The 23,739-nt window shown below is 32.6% G+C and overlaps 1 protein-coding gene and 1 long non-coding RNA gene across 2 annotated transcripts; one reads left to right on the top strand and one right to left on the bottom strand.

The window, feature by feature from the left end:
• Positions 1-1,187: 1,187 nt before the first annotated feature.
• Positions 1,188-7,648, bottom strand: LOC127734155 (uncharacterized). Its single transcript, XM_052243868.1, has 4 exons — positions 7,253-7,648; positions 3,870-4,162; positions 2,308-2,551; positions 1,188-1,511 (listed from the first exon to the last, which is right to left on the bottom strand). Exons 1-4 carry the CDS (start codon positions 7,530-7,532, stop codon positions 1,225-1,227), a joined length of 1,104 nt encoding a protein of 367 aa, XP_052099828.1. The 5' UTR covers positions 7,533-7,648; the 3' UTR covers positions 1,188-1,224.
• A 35-nt stretch (positions 7,649-7,683) lies between these two features.
• LOC127734175 (uncharacterized) lies at positions 7,684-21,253 on the top strand. Its single transcript, XR_007997458.1, has 3 exons — positions 7,684-7,860; positions 10,691-10,990; positions 20,442-21,253. It is a non-coding gene; the product is annotated as an uncharacterized LOC127734175 (long non-coding RNA).
• The last annotated feature ends 2,486 nt before the right edge of the window (positions 21,254-23,739 follow it).

Genomic DNA, 23,739 nt, shown 5'->3' with positions numbered 1-23,739 from the left:
GGTCGATACCTTTTAGTCATAGTACTTAAACATCACTGGCTTTCAAATTTTGGTTTGGAACCATCAACCCGAAAAAAATTTAACATAAAACCAAGAGATACCATAAAAACTTGCTGTTGCGAAGACTTAGAAAATATGTTATGTTTAGATATCACTGATATCTGATACGATCGTCTATACAAACTTCTTGGTTGTTGGTCTTTATCAGCAACATTTGTCATTTTTGTGTGTATAATTGGCTTAATGTCTCTGTCGTTTCATTGCGATATATTTAAATGCTAAGTGATCATGTCATTGAGCTTGCCTGGACATGAACATGTACAAAAATAGAGAAAAACGTATCAAAGTCACCCCGAACAAAATTTAACATAAAACCAAGAGATACCACAAAAACTTGCTGTTGCGAAGACTTAGAAAATATCTTATGTTTAGATATCACTGATATCAGATACGATCGTCTATACAAAACTTCTTGGTTGTAGGTCTTTATCAGCAACATCTGTCATTTTTGTGTGTCCAATTGGCTTAATGTCTCTGTCGTTTCATTGCGATATATTTAAATGCTAAGTGATCATGTCATTGAACTTGCCAGGACATGAACAGTTGCAAAAATAGAGAAAAACGTAAACAAGTGTTACTTTTAAAATACAGAAACATTTTTTTTTTTAAGGCTAACACAATTTCTTTCACTGTAGGTGATGGAATTCATTTTTTTTAAATGTAGCGAATGTTTGCAAAGGCAAATGGTAAGGATTATCTAATTCAAACTGCACCTTTATAACCTATTACGATTTTTGACAGCACCTCGTCCTCACTTGTCATCGTAGACACATAAATGTGTCCGGGTAAAAGCACCAACCGCATAAGGATATGACATACGACAACCGCTTACGATTTTCCTGGGTTGGTTGAAGGGGTTAAAAAATCTTTTAGATGTCTACCCTCCCACTGTTGATCTTGATCAGTAAAATAACAGCACAGAAAAGAAAACACAATAAGAACCAGTAAGAAGAAAAGCCTAGACTAACGGTAAAATAGTGCAAAAAACAAAAAAACAAACCAAAGACAAAAACAATAACACATTATCATATCAAAGAATGCTCGCAATTACTGATAGCAAGCATACTATTATAAATAGTAATAAATTGAACTATTCGGGGAAATGGAAAAAGAATACCAAAACATAATATACGTAGAAGATTTGATAATTTTCCTCAAAATAAGTTACTTTAGCATTTGCTTCGCAAACTTTGCAGTCAACTCTTTTGTAACTTTTTCTGCAACTTCCCGTGCTACCTTTTGAATGCTGTCCCGTGCATCTTTAGCCATGTCTTCTATTATTTGTTTGTATTCCTCTTCCTTTACATGCAGAGCATGTTCAGCTTTATTGATTTTTTCATTTAATGACTGTTTTTGCCTATTTGATTCCGCTTTCATCTCTTTTAATTTTTTAATTTCCTTCTTTAGATTTGATATCGTTTGTTCCAGTCTCTGTATTTGCCCACCATCTTCTGTTAAAATAAATAGAATTGTATTACCTAAATTCAGGTTTCAAAATATTAAACTTTTACATTGGCAGATTCAGAGGGGAGTCCCGGTGATAAGAAGCCCCCAATTTCATCGGATTTTCACCTTCTTTCAACGGTGGAAAATCTAATGTCAAAATATCACCTCTCCTGTAAACACTGATAGGCATGTTTTCCGGGAGAACGCTACTGATTATAAATTTACACAAGAAAACGTTTATAACCGGTGCTATCTACACTGACATATGTCGTTTATAGCGGATTTTAATTCGATAGTTTGTTGTTATTCTAAAAGGCCTTTCAACACTGGAAAGAAGAACTAAGCCAAACCTCCTTGCATTCGGTACTGAGACCGATTTTAACCACTTCTTTAAAATGCTGCGAGCATTATGAACAATATCCTCGTTGTAAGCTCCGTTCATAATGGTTGTAAGGTGGGTGAAAAGTAAGCTGCTCCCTTTTTCGTTGTGCATAAACTTTTTGTATCGGCTTTCGTTTGATAGCTAAGTCGTTAATTTTCGAAATCATCACGATACTTGTTCAAAGTAAGCCAATAGTTGTTGAATGTATCGCGATACATTTTGAAAAAAGTTGAATCGGTGCAAGTATCACAATTTAAAAAAAATGTTTTGACATGAACTGTCACGGATACTCGCGTTCTGCGAAATTATTTGCACCGCACATAATTAATTAAAACCCTAATGTTATCTGAAGATAATAATCACCCATCACGTAGACTACTCGTGAATTATATTACAACTTATTAAAAATACGAACAAACCTTTAGTGACTTTTATCAAAGGGACAAATGAATCATGTCCCAGTAAACCAAGCTGGAGCGTAACATCGGCTTTTGCGCCATAAAAGTTTACCTCCTCATAGGATGGGAAACAAAGGACACGAATGTTTACAGATAAAACGTCAGAGGCGTATAGTAGACAAAATGGTAACCCTGATGTGAAAACTTTATTATTTTCTACATACTCCTTCCAACTGGTACCTCCTGGAAGGCATTCGTTCACAATCTGAAAAAAGCAATAGAAAAACAACAGCAATTAGATAAACGTTACTAAGTGAGGATACTGCTTATATTTATGGAACAATATAGCAGAAGAATATTTAACAATGTGACAACGTGTAAAGCCAATAGGGGACGACCATTTGATTATCTAAGGGACCAGAATGATTTGTTTTAAGTGGAATATTCATTTTAACTTGTTACTAGATTATATTATTCTTTTCGCTCGAATATCGTTTATATTTTCACTTTTGTACACAATCATTCTCTGCATTTTGATGGGAAGAATATACGTTTTCATCCTGTCTTTGGCTAGATCCTTTTTTTTCAGTTTTACTAGTGATATTCATTTTCAAAATACTCCCTTACTTACGTCGCAGAATAGTCTCACTTGTCAAGATGTGCAGTAGGTATTTTGTTTAACCACAGGGTCTTATAAGAGTTACTTTCAGGGACCTAAAAAAGGGTGGGTTTTGCTACAAAAACCTATGAGAATTTTTTATCATGTTAAAATGGAGAGAAGATAAAGACATGAAGTCTTCGGTAATGACCAAGGCACTATATCATCTTACGAAATCAAAAGACCAACGTTTACCAATGACACTGACTTTTTAACGTTGGATATTATTTTCAAATTACACAGTAACCGTTGTAGATACTATGAAATTGTAATAAGTGGGAAATGTTCAAAATGCCAAGACGAATAAAATTACATATTCTATTCCCATGCTATTTGAGAATGTTCAAATACTTTGAATAGTTGACATACTATTATAATATTATATATAAAAACACGCTGTGGATAATAAACTAGCGTTTGATAGTAAACAAGTAACAAATGTTCATTTTAGTATATTTTTGCTACACAGAAAAACACAAAAAAATGTGTAGGACAAACAATAGTTGTCATGACCCCAAGTACCTGTCAATATGGACGTAATAAAATAAGCGTTGTGACATCAGAAATGCACGAGAAAAAAGCACAAATTTGAAAGTCTTCTCTGAGGTTAATGTTTTAGGTAACGTGTGATAACAAAATCCCTGTCCTAAGAAATTATCAGTATAATATGACAATTTCTCTGAAACGGCGTAAAATATTGGGCATCTGTAAGGAATCCACATCACCACACTCCTTCATATGATAGAATATCATAACACAGAGCTGACTTGGGTGTAGAAGTATATGTATATATAGTCATACGCTTTTTGAACACTTGATAACTCTTGCAACAAGTCTTTCAGAGTTTGTGTAAACAGTCAAGTTGAAATCGTTTTAAAGACTTTGTCTCGCCCGATTGTTGTCTATTTAATTTTGGTTGGTTTACCTTTGATTGTAAAACATTGTTGAGCATTGCAGATTTCAGTTTTTGCTGTAGGTCATCTTCTCCATAAATGCCATGATCATTTATATCCACATATTCTTGTTTACATGCCTCTAGAATAGAGGGAAATAAAGAACTGCGCTCGCTTTTTTCAGAATTTTCTAACGGTTTCACACATAATTCTTTGAACCACTCTATTGCTAGTGATTTGTCAATTTTTTCATGCTTGCTACTTTCTTTAACTTTTAGAATTTTGATTCCTTCGATTTTTTCCCTGAGTACAAGTTTTGCACAATCTACAAAACGAGAAAAGAAAAAGATAAATAATTTATGTATCATACAATACTTTTTACCGTCCTAAAACAACATGACTTCCTATCTATTTACAAAAGTGCTTTCGTGTTTGTACGGAATGAATCAAATAATTAATTAGTCTTTGAGAAGGCTGTGCCAAGAAATTGCCAAAATCTTAACACGCAAAAGACCATTCATAACGAGCAGACTCATTTGAAGCAGATGCATCGGAAATTTTCCAATCCTATTGATCTAACATTTACTCCGGTGACAGCCAAAGGTCGTTCGCTTTTGTGCCCCATTCAACTCACACTTTCCTGATTTCATTTCATGTTCATTCATCAATAGCATATGAAAAGAAAAGGTGGTTTGTTTTCCAATAAGACAAATATCCACCAGAGAACAAATACGCAGATGTAAGAAACTACAGGTCACCGTATAGTTATCTGTAAAGGCATATGCATGCCAAAATGTAAAACAATTCAAACAAGAAATTCAACGACCTGATTTATGTGAAAAAACAAAAAACGTAAAATAAATATGACAGGAAGCAGCGAAAATCACTGGATAACATGCTCCTGACTTTGCACGAGCAGAACGTGGCGGGGTAACAAGTATTTGCGATCTCTCAACATTCCACTGCCATAGGTCAGTAGAGTAACAGCATATCATAAGAACATAAGAACAAACTGTAGATATCATTAGGATATGGCTTGAGTCACCAGATTGTCACGAAGTAACCCCCCTAAAACCCAACTAATAAAAAGACAAAAACATCGTGAAGAGTGAAACGGAATCCGCTGTTTCGACTACCAATAAATAAGACCATTCATCAGTAAAATACGGAGGAAATCTTTTTTCTTCAGATGCAATTTCTTGATGTTGAAGTAGCTTATGTCCAAGTTTCACACCATTTCATGGAGGTATAACAAAGTGATTGATATTTGAAAAGATAATCCCAGACATGCAAATATTGACTGCAATGTTTTTAGTTCATCTTTTATAAAATAGAAAAAAAAAAGAATTAAAAAAATATATATATTTTCAAATTTTTGCTTCTGACAATATCTTTTTATCATAAAACATTGTTTTGCAAAGATTCATAAATTATAAGAACTTGAAGGGTTGACAAAGATCTTAATGTCTAAAAATGTGTTAACCCCAGACTGTATCTAAAAAAGTCCATTTATTAGTAAAATTCGGAAATAGGGAAAAAAATCAATTTAAAATTTTGTTTCAAACGTTATCTCTTAACCATCGAAAAGCTTTTGCTAAAATTTCAAGAAATTCTATGAAGGTTTTACATAATTGTTGATGACTAAAAAAGTTTAACTCTAACATTTATCTTGTTGTTAACTGCCAATAAAAACCCCGAAAAAACCAAAACTTGTTCTTTTATCAGTAGAATACGGAAAAACGAAAAAAAGATATTTTTGAAAATTTTGATTTGGATACTGATCATGAAAAAGTTTGGTAAAATTTCATGAAGATTTGACAAAGCTATTGATAGATATAAGAATATGTGGTATGAGTGCCAATGAGAGAACTCTCCATCCAAGTGACAATTTGTAAAAGTAAAAAAAAGCTATTGATGTCTAAGGATAACTTTAACCACTTACTGAACTTAAATGTTGAAGCCATCGACGCGGATATTAAGAATAGCTGTGTCTCGCTTCCGCGTCAAAATGTCACAGGCTCGACAAAAATACAATATATACAAGCTATAAGAGTATTCGCGATTACTGAATGCTAGTTCCATTCAAATTACAACTATAGATACATCATGTTTTCCAAGACTAAACGCATACAACGAATTTCGTGTTAAGACCCCAAAAACAGTCTTAGAAAAACAAGATCATGTGCAATGCCAACATATATAAGCCTAAGTTTTGTTTATACGTAGCGACATAATGTAGTATCATAAATGTTCATAACTGTATAGCAATACATATAACATTTATTATGATTTATTACTAACAAAATCAATTATAGTACCGACAAAGACAATATTTAAAGATCTTATGACAGTACCTTAACTTGTAACCTTTAAGAATAAGTTTATTTGAAGGATCAATTAGTTTTCAAAGATTGTATCTGAAACATACGGGATGTTCATTTAAATATAGCTTTTTGTGATGATAGAACTCAATCAATCAGTTGCCCATGAATCGCTAATGCTCCATATGTATAATTACTTCTTACCCTTTCAAAGCATCTGATTATTAGTTCATTCCCAGTGCGTGTAGCTCAATATAATGTTCTTAAAACTGTTGTTATTTTTTTTTCTTTTCTTTTTCTATGGTGTAATTTGTCCTGTCGATATATTTTTTTCTTAGCCACTTTTGTATCTCAACTCTTTTCAGGAACACTTTTTAATTACTAAATAAATAGGCAATATGCATATTGTTTTTGAAAATTATTCAATCGAAAACAAATTAGCTTGTTCAAAAGAATTTAGTAAATGGGATCGATCATTGATATACATCCCCTTAAAATACATGCTCTGAATTTGACCGTGAATGCATATGACTGTATATCGTTAAACAATAGAAGAATACAAAAGATTTTTCTTCCGCTTTTTGTACACAACACCGATTGAAGACATGCATACTCTCTTTTATATACTCTAAAATCTCTATTATATAATTACGAACGTATGGGGTAGTAAATTGAATAGAAAATACAACATGTTGACAAATTTTCATGTTAGTCATTATTATAATAAATAGAAAGAATGAATGTACTATTCTATTTTTGGCATGCTATTCTCCAATTTGACAAGCAATCAAATGATATAAAAGGGTTAAATACCGTCCTTTTATTTAATTCTATTTATATGCTATGCTTGTTTTGTATCACTAGAACACGACTAGAATTTTTCATCTGAACGTGTGGTTGAGATTTTATGGGTAACTCGGTGTGAAATAAGAATTTGATTGAAAAGGAACGATTAAAAACAACTTGACAAATTGTTGAACATCGATTAAACAGAAAATGTATGAACATTATCAAATAGTCTTCACTATTTCTTAAAAAAGGCTTTTGACTGTTGTATTGAGAACTATGACGTAAAGTTGCTTAACAATACTTACATGACGGGTCTACAGATTGAAGCCACGTTATCAACACAACTCTACAGTCCTTGTTTTTCTTGATTACTCTAAAAATGTTTCCAAGGTAATTTAGAGGTTTATCTTTCTTTGGTGTTTTTCTTCCAATATAACACTGATTTTTTTCAAGCGCTGACGCCAGCATCTCTACCTTGTCGCCCTGAGATGAAATTTTATGAGGTGTGTGCGTCAGTAATTCGTTGAAAACCTCATCAATAGCAACTTCAAGTTGAGAATGTTTTACTTTCATTAAAGTTGCCATATCTTTGGCCTGTGGTGTTGTCACATATCTTTTAGATATCAATGATTTAACAATGTTTACATGTATATTTGTACTACTTTTACTTCCTAGTCGACTCTATCAGTCCTGAAGACATAAAGGATCTTTAATATTAAAACCTGGTTATAATTGAAATGATTATTCGCACACAATCAGACTGTACAAAAGTACATAGTATTGGATAACTGGTCCACTTTAATCAAATTATATTTGTTTACCAGACTATCTTCCGTCTTACTGTTTTTGAACATCGGTAAACTGCTGTTGCCTTAATTGACTACAGATGACATCATTTTATAAAGTTTACAAAGTAAGTTACTTCCAGTACTCTTAATTTCTTTCGTATATATTTTATGTTATGATAAGATAAATATTAATGTAGAATGTCGATTTTAAGTGCAGGTGACATTTGATAAAATGCGTGTATAAAGTGATCGTTTTGTCTACATAAGACTCATCAGTTGCACTGGATAAACATGTAGAAATAAAAGACACTAGTTATCAAACAAGATGTGATGACCACATGATTTTAGGTTTCTTTCTCGAGTTTGTGTATTGTCTTTTTAACTGCCGAAATTTTAATATTTCGTGCTCTTTTTTAAAACCTACTGTAGTTAGAAAATGGTCTCCCGCCAGGTATAGAGATCACTATTTGATCGGTTAAAAATGAACACTTCTTTTTTCATAATCATCATCTAAATTTGAAAAAAAATATTGACAGTTATACTTTTAATAACAGAAGTATGATTAAGATTTTTGTTGTACAAAACGATTTAATACTGCTGAAAAGATATAAGTATAAACACCCCGCAATCGACGGAATAACAAAAATAGTTCTAGTCTCCAATTCATTTGATAATATACAGATCAAAATTCTGAAGTTAGTTTATATGCTTCTCAAATAAAACAAACCAGTCATATCCAAGTTAAGAGTTAACAATCATTGGGCTACAAGAATGGCCTCTTAATCCCCACAATGTGATCTTCCTTTAGTCAAACGATGTATGTGAACGTCATAGTCTTAGGCAGATTGTATGCCGCTACTAGAAAAAGTAATTCTGACCAAAGATTTCACATAATTTGATTTGTCATAAATCTTAGTCTAGAATAGTAATTTGATCTGTATATACCGATTGTGTCTTATTCCCGAATATGATATTTTTTCTAAGTGTGGATTCGGATGGTGGATGATGCAAGCATACCAGGAGACGCTTACCCTGTCGAAGGACTCGGTCACGCTCCTCTTGGAGTTTATGCAATTCCTTCAGCTTTTATTTGTTACCTGATTTGTCTCTTCTAAATAGATTTACGAGATTGGAACATCGGTAAACTACTGTCGCCTTAATGTGTTATGATTTCGTCGGCCTCTGTTCAACTTATGAGTGTTGATTCTCCTTTTTATATTTTCAGCCTCTTTTGAAGCTAGTGGAATTAAAAAAAAACATTGTTTCAAAAATTAAATAGGTGAACAATGCGCTTAAATACATTTACTGATTATTTTTGGGTAAATGTCATTGAAATCAATTCACTGGTTTAGAAAGTTGGAGATCCGAACGAGTTAAATATTTAATGGATACACAGATAGCTGTCAACTATTTTTTACACATAAAACTATATGTTTCATGAAATATAAATATCACGATAATTTGAAGGTCGTTCATAAAAGAGAGCATTAGAACATTAAAAAAACCAGAGCCACTGAATATAATTTTGGCCTGGATGAATTTACTTATAATATCGTCTGGATAAGTCAGTAATAGGTTTATTATGGTACATTAATGTTAATTTGTTCCCATAAAAACTGCATTAGAGAGGATCACAATTAATTAAAAAAAATTAGCTGCCTCGAAATTCATTCGACAATGTATGCCAATCGTTAGGAAACATATTTGGATATCTGCATGAAACACACTATTTTATCATTGTACTTCCTTTATGAAAAATTCAGAATAGCATTGACAATTTTAGTCGTTTCAAGAACAAATAACCAAATCGGGTTCAATAGTCAGCAGATCATTTATAAACTTCACGAGTAAAATGCTTTGTTGTGTTTTGAATTAGTGTATACAATGATTTAAAGTCAAACATTAAATTTACCATGTACAGTTTATAGCCGAATGTGATAAAAGGTATTAACATGAATTCGTTTCTACGTTTAAGATTTTATCTTGCTAAAATGAAGATCAATTCAACATAACCCAGGTAAATATAATACCATTGGTATTAAAAACGAATTCAACATAATCCAGGTAAACATAAACCCATTGGTATTAAAAAACAAATTGAACATAACCGAGGTAAAAATGATACAATCGGTAGTGAATATTGGCGTAAAAGAAAAATCATTTCATTTACATTACATTTGCACAGAAAAAAAATCATCAAACCTTTCACGAATTTTAAGTCATTCGTTAAATACCAAGCTATATCGGCAATTTAATCGGGTTATTTTCTTCTGGGATATATTGGAAATTGATAGTTTTGGACGTATTGTAGCATAAGATGCACTGTGAACGCTACTCCTCTGAAACCATATGACAAAAAGTGTTTGTAAACATTTGTTTTTGACTAAACGTTATCATCGTTTCGAATTGAAAATTTTTCCAAAGATTATTAAACCAAGGGTGAAATTGAAGTCATCCCTTCGAAAATTGTACGGTCTCCATCACGAGTTGATTGACCGCTATTGAATATCTGTCTCATTTATGTCGACGGATATGTGTCAATTGTCGTAACCACAACAACGTCCTCTTTTTCTCGAATGTGACATCCTTTTTCCTCGAATATGACCTCACAGAATAAGACATATCCCAGCGATTGTATTTACATGAGCAACACGACGGGTGCCACATGTGGAGCAAGATCTGCTTACCCTTCCGGATCAACTAAGATCACCTCTAGTTTATGGTGGGGTTTGTGTTTTTTTTTATGATTTGTGTTTGTTATACTTTTGTTTGTCTTTTGGGTTTTTCCTTGTATGCCATGAAGTTGTCAGTTTGTCATCTATTTATGAGTTTGAATTTCCTTTTAGGTGTCCTCCTCTCTTTTATGGAACTTCGATGAGTCTTATTATGAAATACTTATAACATTTTTTATTTTTATAGTGGAACTAAAAGCACATAACATTAATATTTTTATAGTGGAATTAAAAGCACAAGATGAAGAATCAATTATGATAATTCAACTCCGAAGACTTTTTTCCAGCAGTTCCAAAGGTGACTCAGATACCATGAAAGAATTAAAAATTCGACTCAAGCATCATCTACCAAAAGACGTTCAAGAATCTGGAAAAGAATTTCAAGAAGTATTTGACGCTTTAGCTTTAGGAAAGAAAATATCTCTCGGTGACTACAGATTTCTAACTGAGGCACTGTTTGACATTCACACAGAAGCAGTAATGGTAATAGAGAAATATCAAACAAAAATCAAAGATATATTAGGTTGGTATTAATTTGAATGTTTCAAAAAACCATATATACATATAAAAGGAACATGACGATGCCTGATTAAACCATCAATGTTCATTTAAAAATGTACTTTTGCAATTCTAAATAAAAACAATTATGCTTTTGTATATATTTTGATGGTTTTTACATCAAGTTTAGAATCGTGTGCATAACAGTGTAGACGAAACCATTGATTGGCGCGCTAAAATATCCCATTGACTGGGTCAGATTAGGTGAACGTTCGTCTGTAACGCCCACTACTCATGACGTATTTATTATAGACATTTAAACTGTGGGGTCACCAAAGGGTCTCAACGCCTAAATAAAATAATTCGAAAAACTAATGAGGAATAACCTTTGTGTTTTGATTTATATTGAATACTTAAACGTTCTTTACTTGTGTTTTTGTTATGTTTTGATAATCAATTCATATGATATCGCACGTTCTTTCAGCAAAAACGGGATTTATCTGGCTTTAAAAGTTACAATGCATGTGTTGATTACTTTTTGCTTATCTTTTTTTCGGACGTCAAAGCGATTTAACAATTGCGGTTGTCCATTTATGTCATCTTTTAACTTTTATCTGGTCAAAATTTTATTTTAGAACGAATGCATGATCAACTTTAAAAAGTGTGCAAACACAAAACATATAGACAAAATATACTTCTGTCCTGTCTTTTTCGTACTTATAAGTTATTAGACAGTAAAAAAGATATTTGGATCAAGCCTTGTGAAATTTGCATTTACGTTTTTGAATAGGTAAAATGTACAGTTTGGTGAACTTTTCTGCTAACTACTATACTTGTGAAAAACCCTTGGCAACAGAAACATATTCAGTTTTTTTTAATCGACCAAATTTACATAGTAATGGACGACTTCGTACATTTTATGATCGCAAATAAATTATGTATATAATATGCAGTGCTCTGTAGTTCCTATATTCATTTTTTTCTTTTGTTAATGGATTTTCCCGTCTTTCTGGGTGTGGTTATTTGTTATTGACTCCTTAAGCTTACTCGCAAATAATTTAAAACCAAGACTTGCATTATAAAAATGTTCAAACAAAGCTTGATTTTCCTTTTTTTTAAACATACATCTCAGCCATAGATAAGGACTTAAATTCGCCAGGTCTTTAATTCAAGTTAGTGAGTTGACCAAAGTAATATTGCGGACCATTTGCCAGTTTCCATGCGGTATCCATGTTTTTTCACTCGCTCTGTTCTGCATCCACTCAACTTTCGTGTTTTTCATAACAAGGCCATTTGAAGCTTTCATGCTATACATAGTGTGTTTTGCTTATTGTTGAAGGTCACACGGTGACCTATATTGCTAACGTCTGTTGACCACTGGAAGGGATTTGTCTGATTGTCTATCACACCACATATTCTAATTTTTATATGCAGTTATATCTATAATAAAATTCAGAATTGAAACGGGGAATGTATCAAAGAGACAACAATCCGACCAAAGAGCAGAAAATTTGTTTTTCGTTAATTGTTTTGTTGTAGATTAGGCCGTTGGTTTTCTCAATTGAATTGTTTCATATTTTTCAGGTCAGGAACTGTTGTAGCCGACTATACGGTATGGGTTTTTCTCATTGTTGAAGGCCATACGGTTGCCTATAATTGAATACATTTAGGACTTTTATCTTATTTAGGAACACTCCCAAACGTGTCCATCCCCCCAAACGTGTCCGATTCCCCCAAACGTGTCTATTCCCACAAACGTGTCCTTAAAAATTGTGATATCGCCCAAACGTGGTCGATTTCAAAGCCCTAAACGTGTCCGATAATTGTTATTTGGTAAAATGTGTCCACTTTAAAACGCTGGAACGTCTGAAAACTTTAAGCGCTATTATATTCTCAGTGACGTCTATAACATTTACGGCAATTCCATAATAGGGGACATTGAAAATGTCGGGTTTTTGTTGGATCCTAAATAAGATAAAAGCCGCATTCAAAAGACATAAATCCTGTGAAACTAAAAAAGGAAAGAAGTAAATTATTTTGTACTAATAAACTGCCGTAATGCCTTACTATATTAATCATGAATGAGGATATTGCACGGCCGGCTTCCTGCAGAAGTGTTTTCTATTTTTTTTCAACAGTTCTGTTTCTTTAAAAGCTCTTGAAATTATAAACTGGTATTCGGTTTTTTTTTAAATCACTTAACAATGCTTAAAGACACACAAACAAGAGACATTGCGTTCAGTGGAAAATATTTCATGCATTATCATGACGACAACATATTACAACAAATACTATAGGGAGGTTCCATAAGAATAATTTCCGGGACTTTGGGATTGTGCCATTATTCCGAGAATTTGGGATTCGGTCTAAATTTGTAAGGTTATAATAGACACTTGCACTAATCGGGACTTGGAATTAAATAATAATTTTTGAGAGCGGGGAAAGACCGCTTTATTTTTTTCGGGACTTCAGTATGATACTCCTTCATTCCCCCTTATATAATAGAGGGCGTTTGAAATAAAAGTTGGGGAAATTCTAACTGCCACTAGATAATATGGGTATATGGATAGGGACAAAAATGTTGCCTTGCAGCATATCACCGACGCCATCCTTAAAGCGTTGTTACAAGGATTTTAATGTGCAGAGATAGGGCATTCTCCCTACACGAGGTATCTGATTTAATATCAACATTATAACATGACATGGCTGTGTACTTTTACATCCCGCACAGCCAAACGGAGGCCCCACTTCGGCACGGGTTATACTATTAGTTTGATAAAGGACTATATTTCAATTTGCAATGAAATAGTAAAAGGAGTATTTTTATGATATGGACACGATTGAGCTTTCACGTTTGTGAGATTGGACATGTTTGGGCGTTAGTATAAAAATGGACACGATTCGACGTTGATAAAAATGACACGATTTGGCGCCCTTTTACATTTAGATATGTTTTGCAGTTCAGTGACGTCATGTGGACACGTTTGGGGGAATCGGACACGTTTGGGGTAAGGACACGTTTCTGAGTGTTACAATTAAATTGCAGATAGTTTCGTAATTAAACGGCTTTAAATCTGTTATACGACAATAATACATAAAAAGATAAAAGGTAAGAAAATTAAGAGACCACAACAACAAAGACCATCGAGTCCTGTCCATAAATATATAGTAAAATAGACGTTTAATCAACAATTAACAACACAAAACCCGGATAGCCGGACGTTTGGCTAAAAATTTAGTGGGCTAATGCAGTTTAACATGCAACCCCTCCCTGGCTAGAAATGATGCAGGCACACAATCCAGTGGGTTAAATCAGTATAACATGCACCCTTCCCAGCCCGAATTTGGCACAATATGTAGCGGTGTATTGCTGTGTGTTTGTTTAATCTGCATTGGCTAGAGGTATAGGGTGAGGGTTGCGATCTCACTAAACATGTTTAACCCCGCCGCATTTTTTGCTCCTGTCCCAAGTCAGGAGCCTCTGGTCTTTGTTAGTCTTCATTTTGTATGTTTTTTAATTTTAGTTCATTTATTTGTTTAGGAGTTCAGTGTGACGTCCATTTTCACTGAACTAGTACACATTTTTGTTAAAGGGCCAGCTGAAGTGCGCCTTCAGGTGCGGGATTTTCTCGCTGTGTTGAAGACCCATTGGTGGCCTTCGGCTGTATTGTTTACTCTTTGGTCGGGTTGTTGTCTCTTTGAAACAATCCCCATTTCCATTCTCTATTTTAACATGTAACCTTTCAAACTTTGTTTGTCTGTCTTGACTATATTTGCAATAAACAATAAACGAAAAATAAACTACACAGCGCAGCTTCCAACAGGATTACAGCAAGAAAATTAATTTTAAAAATGCGGTCAAAAGTCAAAATTTGCCCCCAGCGGAAAAATGCAACAGCTTCATATTCATTTGGAATAAAATAATTGTAATGATTTACACAACGTTACTTTTTCCAATATAAACATTCAAATTATTTTGTTTTTTGTTGTTTTTGATTAATTTACAACATCTTTACAAAGACCACATTTTGACTTCGATATTAAGTAGACCATAACATGTTCATTATCTTTCTTCTGTTGTAAGTTTAACTTAGTTATTTTGTGTCATGAATTGGTATTGATGTCACTCGTATGTTTTTAAATATGAAGAAAGGGGTAGTCCGGTTGTCTTATATGTCAATGAGACACAAAAAAAAAAAAAACGACAAAAAATAAAAAAGGGTCAACATTCATTCTTCAGCAAAAGAATACATCACAAGAATATAATTTTTATAAAAAAAAGACCAAATTCGTGAGACGTTGTGTAGGACTTGAATAGCCAAGACAAACTGATAAATATCTGAATGAATGAATCGATTTATGTAAAAAAAAATCAAGGTATTAAACAAACAAAAAAATAAAATGATTTTTTAATTATCCTGAACTTTTCACAAACAAAACCTACATAAAATTGAGAATGGAATGTATGCATTGAATAAATAGTAGGCCACTCTTTTAAAATGATTACAACGTAGAAGTACTTCTTCTCGTAATCAATAAGATATTTTGTGAATTAACCCCATGAACTTCAAGTTTTTTTACAATGAATAAACGTATTTTTGGATTATTTAATGATATCAGCTCTGAACATTATTATTCTTTAAAATGAAACTGTTGTATGTGATGGTATAAACAAATATTTAAAACAAATATTTTAAAGTGTTGTGAAAAGAAAGTTTCATTTTATGTATCGAAATGTGTAACAAGTGATCATTATTTGAATCCCCACTGGAAGGCCTCTGACAGACTGAGTGAGCGTAAAATCATTGTTATCGATAGCCAATGACAAACAAGTTAAAGGTAACTCATTCAGTATTATAATCAACAAAAGTTTTACGGTTGTCTACGCTGTTATGAAAACGATTCTATATAAATAACATTTTTTACCATGAATTTTATCCCCAGTTAAATACCCACCTCGAGAAGAAAAATTAATTAGAAATGACATACTTCCCAACTGCCCAGGGTACAATAAAATGAATGACTTGAAAAAAATCAAAGTTCATGATTTTTTTCTCAAGGAAAAAGCCATAATGTAAAGAATATTGAAATATAACCACAGCAACGTCAAAGTTTTGGTATATTTTGTATATATATTTGCAAAAGTTTAATACTCAACCACTGTATCTAAAAGGCTTAGAAAACAAAATATTCAGTTAAGGACTGATAACTGCTAGAATTTGAGTTTATGTTCGAGGTAACTTTCAATAATATATTCAAGTTGATATTTTATATAACGGCATGTGAAAATCTGCAAAGGACGAATTAACTAGACTAATTTAACATTTTTCTTTCATGATGTCTTTTATTTAGATGCTCATACTTAAAGGGTGAAATAAAACAAAACAAAGGCAACAACCACATACTAAGACATACACACGTTTTACAAGTGAACATGTGGTTTGGTGTGTTCTTCTGTATGTTCTTTTATTTTTGTAAACAAATACAAATAGATAACATGTTATATTGACTTGGCAGATTCTACAAAATTAATAGAGTAATAGTATACCCTTAGTGTTAAGTAGAGAGTTTCACACACCGGAACAATTTTAATAGAATCAGACAAAAAGACTTTTGAATTATATAATGTAAGCCTTGACCTTGATACTGGAAAATTATTGAATTTCAAAAAGTATCTGAAATTTCGGAGTCTAATGGATAGTGGACCATACATTCATACAAGACATTTGTGACAATACACGTTACATATATATTTACTTTCTTTTCTGAGCTAGTTTGAATCTAATACCTTTTTTGCCTGTTATGTCTGACTTTCTTTCCCCACAATGAATTATTTTTGAAACCGCGAATTCAGGAAGGTGCTGGTAGATTTTGCAGGTTGTCTTTTCGTCATCACCTAGACTGTAATGAAAAAAATCAAGGTTGAACATTTCAACAAAATCGACTGTCATATATGGACACAATAAGGCGGGATCAATTTAATTTGCTGGGAATCAAAATGGAACAAAAGCAAAGAGTGAAGATGATATTATTATGATTGCCCTTCACTGAAATACACCTTTTTAAAATTGGGAATAGTATAGAAACAAATTGGTCTGTTTCATATCTAAGTTTTATATCCCTGAAAACAAGCGTTGATGATCAACTTCATACTAGAACCTATGACAAACGCTATGATTTCCGTTTTCCTACAGTTAATTTCACTTTCTTGACCATTGCACCTGATTATGTGGTTCACGTTTTTTCAGTTGACACAGTATGCCATAGTATACTCATCTAGGTTGTAATCCCCCCAAAAAAACGTGACGCAAGACTGTTTACGTCTACTTGGTTTTTATTCATCTGAAGCGGTTTTGGCTTTCAAAACGTTTTTTCCGAGTCTACTTACTTAAGGGAGGTTATTCAGGGTTACTGTCGTGTGCAAGGACGCTAGTTTCATACAATTAGTACAATCTGAACTTAAAGTGAAAAAGACACTTTATAAACTTTGTGCGTTCGAAGAGTTTTCTGGATTTACCTTCCTCAGAAACGCTCAAACCTAAACATCTGAAAGTGAGGGGTGTGTAAACGAAGAGACACATTAAGGGCTATATGACAAATAAAAAAGACTACCAATTACAAGTAGCCAAATTCAACAAAGGTCAACTTTACCTGAGGTTTGAAATGTCTCCAGCAAGATTATCAAATAGACCGACTGAAATAATCACTTTTCAACACTAGATTTTACCAATTTGTTGAATGTTACAGTTTTTTCAAGTTTTTCAACTTACAACAAACATTTTAACTCGCAAGGTAAGATATGCTCCCCCTTATAACGTACCTAGTTTCACTGCGATTGGAGCTAAAACAAACCTCCAGTTGTTGTCTTTTTACACCCCTGGATATATGTTAACTAACATCTGTATTCTAAGCAGTCTTAGTTTAAAGTAAGTTATGTTAGTCTCAATGATGAGCTCATAATAGTACAAATACACAAAATCAATTTAAAAATAGAAACTAAATCGATACAATTATCATATGAATAAAAGCAGATATTGGGCATCCTACAATGAGTTAGCTATTCAACGACAAAATAGACAAGAGGCATCAGTAGATTAACAAAGTGTATAAAACATGTGATAAAAACACAAAAAGCATCTGTAAAATAACGGTATAACAGATAAGAAATTCACACGATAAAACGTTTAGTTAGTTACATTTGCATGCAGTTGAAAGTCTTGTTTGTAAATCGTTTGGTGGTTATTTCAATTTCGTTAGGAACTTTGAAATTCTATAGCTAAGAAAAGCTCGTGCCAATTTTTCAATCAAATTGAGAAATGAAAATGAACAACAATCACGAAATATGTAGCTAAAACAAACTAACAAAATATCAATCAGTCTTGAAAGCTGACTCAACTCCTGGACTTTCTTGATCTTTAGTGTCAAAACAATTACAACTTTCCAAGTGATATACTCGACTATTGACTCAAAGTGTATGGATCAAGTCGAATATATTTTACTTTAACGTACCTTCTCAACTTACACCTTGATTTTATATCATTATAAAGTGGTTTCAGAATATCTGCCATAAACTGAGAAATGGTAATATTTAATGTAAATAGAGATCAAGGATACTTTTTATAAAGTATTGAGCATTTCTGGTTGCAGTTTAAGGTGTACGTCTCAGATTAAAGGGAAAAATATATGTTCAAGAGTGAGTGTCACAGATGATAATTTTTATTTTACAATTTGATGATAAAATAACGTTTTCAGCTTTAACTAATAAATAATAAAGATCGCATTATTAGTGATAGCAAATTAGACATAACGGTTTAATCAGAATCTCTGTAATATAGATATAATGAATAAGCGTTGATTCTTGAAAAAGAAACCATGAGCCCGGAGGGAGAATGGTTTGTTTTTCATGAATCAACGCTTATCCATTGTATCTATAACTTAAACTATTGTGTTAATGTATTTTCAAAATCAAGGCCTTTTCTTAATTAGAAGGTATTGTAAGTGAGTTTAAATAACCATGGTATCATGTTCAACGATGCATTACTAAATATAAGATCACAACTATCTGGTTAGATAAATACAAATATAACACAACACGTCTGCCTTTAAAATATCAGGCATCTGAATATTATCTGTGTTACAAAATAAGACATATTCGAACTAATTTCTAATAAAATTGAGAATGGAAATGGGGAATGTGTCAAAGAGACAACAACCTGACAAAAGAGCATATATAAAGTATAAGTATGTTACCGAAATTTCTAGCAAGAAGCATAATTCTAGGCACATGACGATTTACTCGCATAGGAATTTGCGAATAAACATTTGTAAAATTGTGTAGTAAAACAGATGAAATCTTACTATACTTATAAAACAAAAATGGACAAATTGAATGTAATCATTTTCGTTTCAAATATGTGAAATAGCCAATAATAATCCAAAAATAAACCGTAAAACTCGCTATTATTACAAAAATATCCACAATTACATACAAAATAAGAAAAAAACAGAAAAACTAAAGAATAGGGACAACAAAGAGAATACAGGGATTCGAACCTAAACCGACAAGTCCCTACCTTTAACTTGACTCTTTAACTCATTAATCTTAACCATGCTAACCTCGCGGCTACCAACTTATACTATACGATTGCCTATTATGTATATATAAAGGTAAAAGCCCTGTGTGTCCGTTGTATATCATATGTTCATTTATATATATACAATAGACATTTAAATTGTAACCAATTGGTAGCCGAGAGGTTTCGTCGATATGTTGATGTCAGTCACACATAACAGATTTCAAGAACGGGTTCGATTCCCAGTGAAGGATTACAAAAATTACAAAAATTAAAGGTAAGTTTATAAATTAGTTCCATTAGTGAACAGAAATCAGTAAATTAGCTAATTCAAACTTAATGATATTAGGCACACAAAGGAAGCAATTGAATATAATTTGGTGAATCCATTTCAGCGACAGATTTAGAAAGCGTTGATTCTAGAAAAAGAATCCACGGTAAATGAATAGGCTGACGCCACGACAATGGTTTAAGAAATATTATACTAATTTTTTAACACTCATCGGAAAAAATAAGATCAAAACAAAATGTATTATCATAAATATATGACGTTAACAAGGAAGGTCTTAAGCAAACGGCCAAGCTATTTGATGGTTAACTTTGTCTGAAAGAGTTTTTCTAAAACCAAAAAAATATCTATTGATTTAAAAGCGCATTTCACAAGTAAGCTTCCCATTTTAATAAATACATAAACATTTCTCCGATAATGCACTGCACTTTGATGATATGTTATTGAAATGAATAGTACAAACTGATCTAAGTGGTTTTTCTGCGATTGTGTTATAAATTTCGTCATTTATTGTTTTTATTTTAGATTTTAACTTTCAACGAACATCTCACAATGCATCTATTTATTTGAGATATTCTGATACCTTTAACAATCGTATTATCTTTTTTTTTCAGGAAATAACGAGGTTAAAAGTAAGAACATAATGCATGAAGCTGATAAAATTTCAGATTTGGAATGCACTGAGACAGAATCTGACATAAAAATCGACGTTTCAGATATTGTTGAGAAACATACTTTACAATTGCAGGAAAAGTTTTCAAAAATAGGATCACATAATTTAAAAGCAGCCCAAGTTGTGAAACCAAAGACCAACTAATCGTTTAAAAAAGTCTTTAGGAACCATAAATATCTCAAAATATGTTCAGACAAAATACTATGCATTGCTTGTAGTCATTCAAATTGGTTGTTGCAGAAAATCATAAATCTTTCATAGTGATTTATTTGAAATGCACTCAAAACTTACCATGTTGTCAAAGTTCGAATCACATCGCAGCTATTTCATTTCTGACCAAATATACAGCATATTATATTTTGCACAGGAAGTGAACAAGCAATGCAGTAAGAACATATAATTTTTTCATCATCAATTGAATTAAGTGACTCATCTTACTAATGTGTGAGATATTTTACGGGCATTTAATGTCGGTGTATCCTTGACTGGACTGTATATACATGTATATGTCGTCATGCACTATGCATAATTATTTACCGTTTACGCATAATAATCTCAGATTGTACAGTATATCAATATTCATTCTATTGTAGATATTTGATTTGTCTATAGGTAATAATGCATGTATTGATAAAGACATTACTTATTTTCCCTATATTCAGGTTTTCAGTAACAGCTCTCAGTTACCAGCAATTACCAGCGGTTATTGGGAGCGAAGCATAAAAAAAACCCCTCCCCCCCCCCAAAAAAAAAATAAAAAAAATTGAAAAGCAACTCTTATCATATCTGGTGACAAGATAATATTTATTTTTCTAGCACTTGAAAGATGTATATAGAAAAAATCATCACCAGTATACCAATTGTGAACTGAAACGGTTATTTTGATCTGAACAACTCTTGAAAGACGAACAATAAATTATTACCTCATTTTCATTTTTCAGTCAGTTTTCGGATTTGTCCACTACAGTAAATTCAGTACTGTTGATACATTTCTCTTGCAATCAATTAGGATCTGTTCAGACCATATTCATTAGATGCTATTTACATGTTCACATTAACATCATACTGAATGTCTTAAGTGCTATTGAATAGTACTAAATTGACAGCAAGCGAATTGTCTGAACAGTACTGAGTTTACGCAGTGAATAAGACTGAAAATTAACTGAAAAGCTGAACATGACTTAATGAGTTATTTTTCAGACTTTTTAGATGCTGTTAAGATCAAAATAACCGTTTCAGACTAAAACAGTTTACTAGCGAGAGTAAAACTTGACAATGCTTTGCTAGGAAACAACAAAGCAAGATGATGCAGCCAACTTTATTGCAGATAAGACCGAGACATCGTGATTAAAGTTTCGCTATTTTCTTTTACATTTGATAAACAGTAGATAACGTTTTTCTATGTACATTTTATGAGCCAAATTATATGTCTTATTCTTTTATACAACGTTGTGCTATCTTCTACCCGGAATATAATGAAAAATAATTTGAAGACCAAATACCTTAAACAGATTCTGATACTAGGGTTCTAAATGCTAAAGTTCAAGTCATCCCTTCGACATTTAATGTACCCCATCAAATTTTGCTTGAACGAAATAAAATATTTGTGTCATATATGACCGCGGATGTGCGCAACTTGTCGTTGACGTAATTTTGTCCTCTTATCCTCGATTGGACAACACATAATGCGACTTGTCACAGGATTTTTCCTGTCTTAAGCGACATAATGAGTGACGCTATAGGACAAGGGATTGCTTTCCCTAACGGAATATCAAAATTATACCTACAGTGAGGTTTGCGGAGCTCAATCTTTTGTTTTCTATTAAGTTTTATGTTAAATGTTATTTATAAAGATAAAGATGATATCTTCTAACTGAGTTATACAAGTTTGTGTCCTTTGTATATAGAATCTATCGCATTGGACTTGATATAAAGTATACCAAAGTACAGTTAGGGATGACTCCTATCTTCACTTAAACACGGCAATTGACATTGAATTTCGATTGAAAACTAAAACTTAATCACAAGATGGTTTCAATTTTACTCCCCATAAAAGTCAAGGCTAACCCTGTTCATTATGTTTGACTTGCCTGGGTAAAGACAGTTTTTGGCGATTATCCAAATCCCCCGTTCTTAGTCGATACATTTAAAGATTTTTTTATAGAACTAAGGCATTGCACGTTTATTTGCTCAATTATACCATTTCACCTACCCGAAGCGGAGGAAAGTTAATTTTAATTGTTATTGTGTGTTACACTTATAGGTTTTGTCTAGAACAATTGTACTGTTTTTCTGTACAAATGTCATTACCTCCAGTCGTTTTGAGTATGAATATAATAATCATATGTACCACTGATCATAAACCAAGTAATGAGGTATGATTGCCAATGAGACAACTAGCCACCAAAGTTCAAATAAAGTGGATGTAAGCATTTATATATAAAAAATTTGGTCAACTTCAAATGATGGCAAACAATCTACCATGTGTGGGATCTTTCGGTCCCAGGTTATTAGAGGAGCTACGTTCATAAGGTGTCATTGTGGTAGAATATTTGCCAAAAAGTCAAATAATTCCACTAAAATGATAATATAAAAATGCATACTGTATGGACAACTACATTTGATGATAATCAATTTTACTAAGTATGCAAGCTTTTTGATAAACTCGATTTGCGTTTACAACGCGTCAAAGTGTTACAATAGTCCAACAAATAATTAAAGCCAATAACCCTCGTAAACATTGTTCAATCAAACTAACGGTATATTACAGTCAAGAGAATTTAATGACAAATATTCCTATTTTTGTCAAATGATCTCTGAATTCTGATGCGTTTTGGACTGACGGGCGGAAAAACAAGCGAACAAACACTATAACTATACCTCATGAGGCGAGAGCAGCGGGGACGATAAGCACACCGAATGCACGAGTTAAAAGCAAACGAACGAATTAATAAAATAAATAAAGAGGCGTCATCTGAAACAGGTTAACCAATCGACATAAAATTAATATGATTATGATAATTGATACGAACATTTGAACAAAATTATCTATATATTAATATCTATCTATATTTTCTGTCAAAGGGTATCAAAGGAGTTGTGGTGATAAGTAGTCATTGTGGTAGGATAGTAAAGTCAAGTCAACCAACTCTCGTAAAAATATGCACAATGACGTTCAAATATTATCAGCTACATGTACATATCATGGCAAACAGACATACCAAAATAATTGAAAACAA

The sequence above is a fragment of the Mytilus californianus genome, unplaced genomic scaffold (assembly GCF_021869535.1).
Source record: "Mytilus californianus isolate M0D057914Y unplaced genomic scaffold, xbMytCali1.0.p SCAF_3, whole genome shotgun sequence".
NCBI classification, from domain to species: domain Eukaryota; kingdom Metazoa; phylum Mollusca; class Bivalvia; order Mytilida; family Mytilidae; genus Mytilus; species Mytilus californianus.
This window is presented reverse-complemented; position numbering and strand designations above follow the sequence as displayed.

What these genes read in the sequence shown, in the direction of transcription:
- LOC127734155 (XM_052243868.1), bottom strand. Translation starts at nt 7,532, where the DNA reads ATGGCAACTTTAATGAAAGTAAAACATTCTCAACTTGAAGTTGCTATT. An exon ending in ACAATGTTTTACAATCAAAG is followed by an intron (nt 2,552 to 3,869) that starts GTAAACCAACCA and finishes TGCTTTTTTCAG; the next exon opens with ATTGTGAACGAATGCCTTCC. An exon ending in TTTGATAAAAGTCACTAAAG is followed by an intron (nt 1,512 to 2,307) that starts GTTTGTTCGTAT and finishes TTATTTTAACAG; the next exon opens with AAGATGGTGGGCAAATACAG.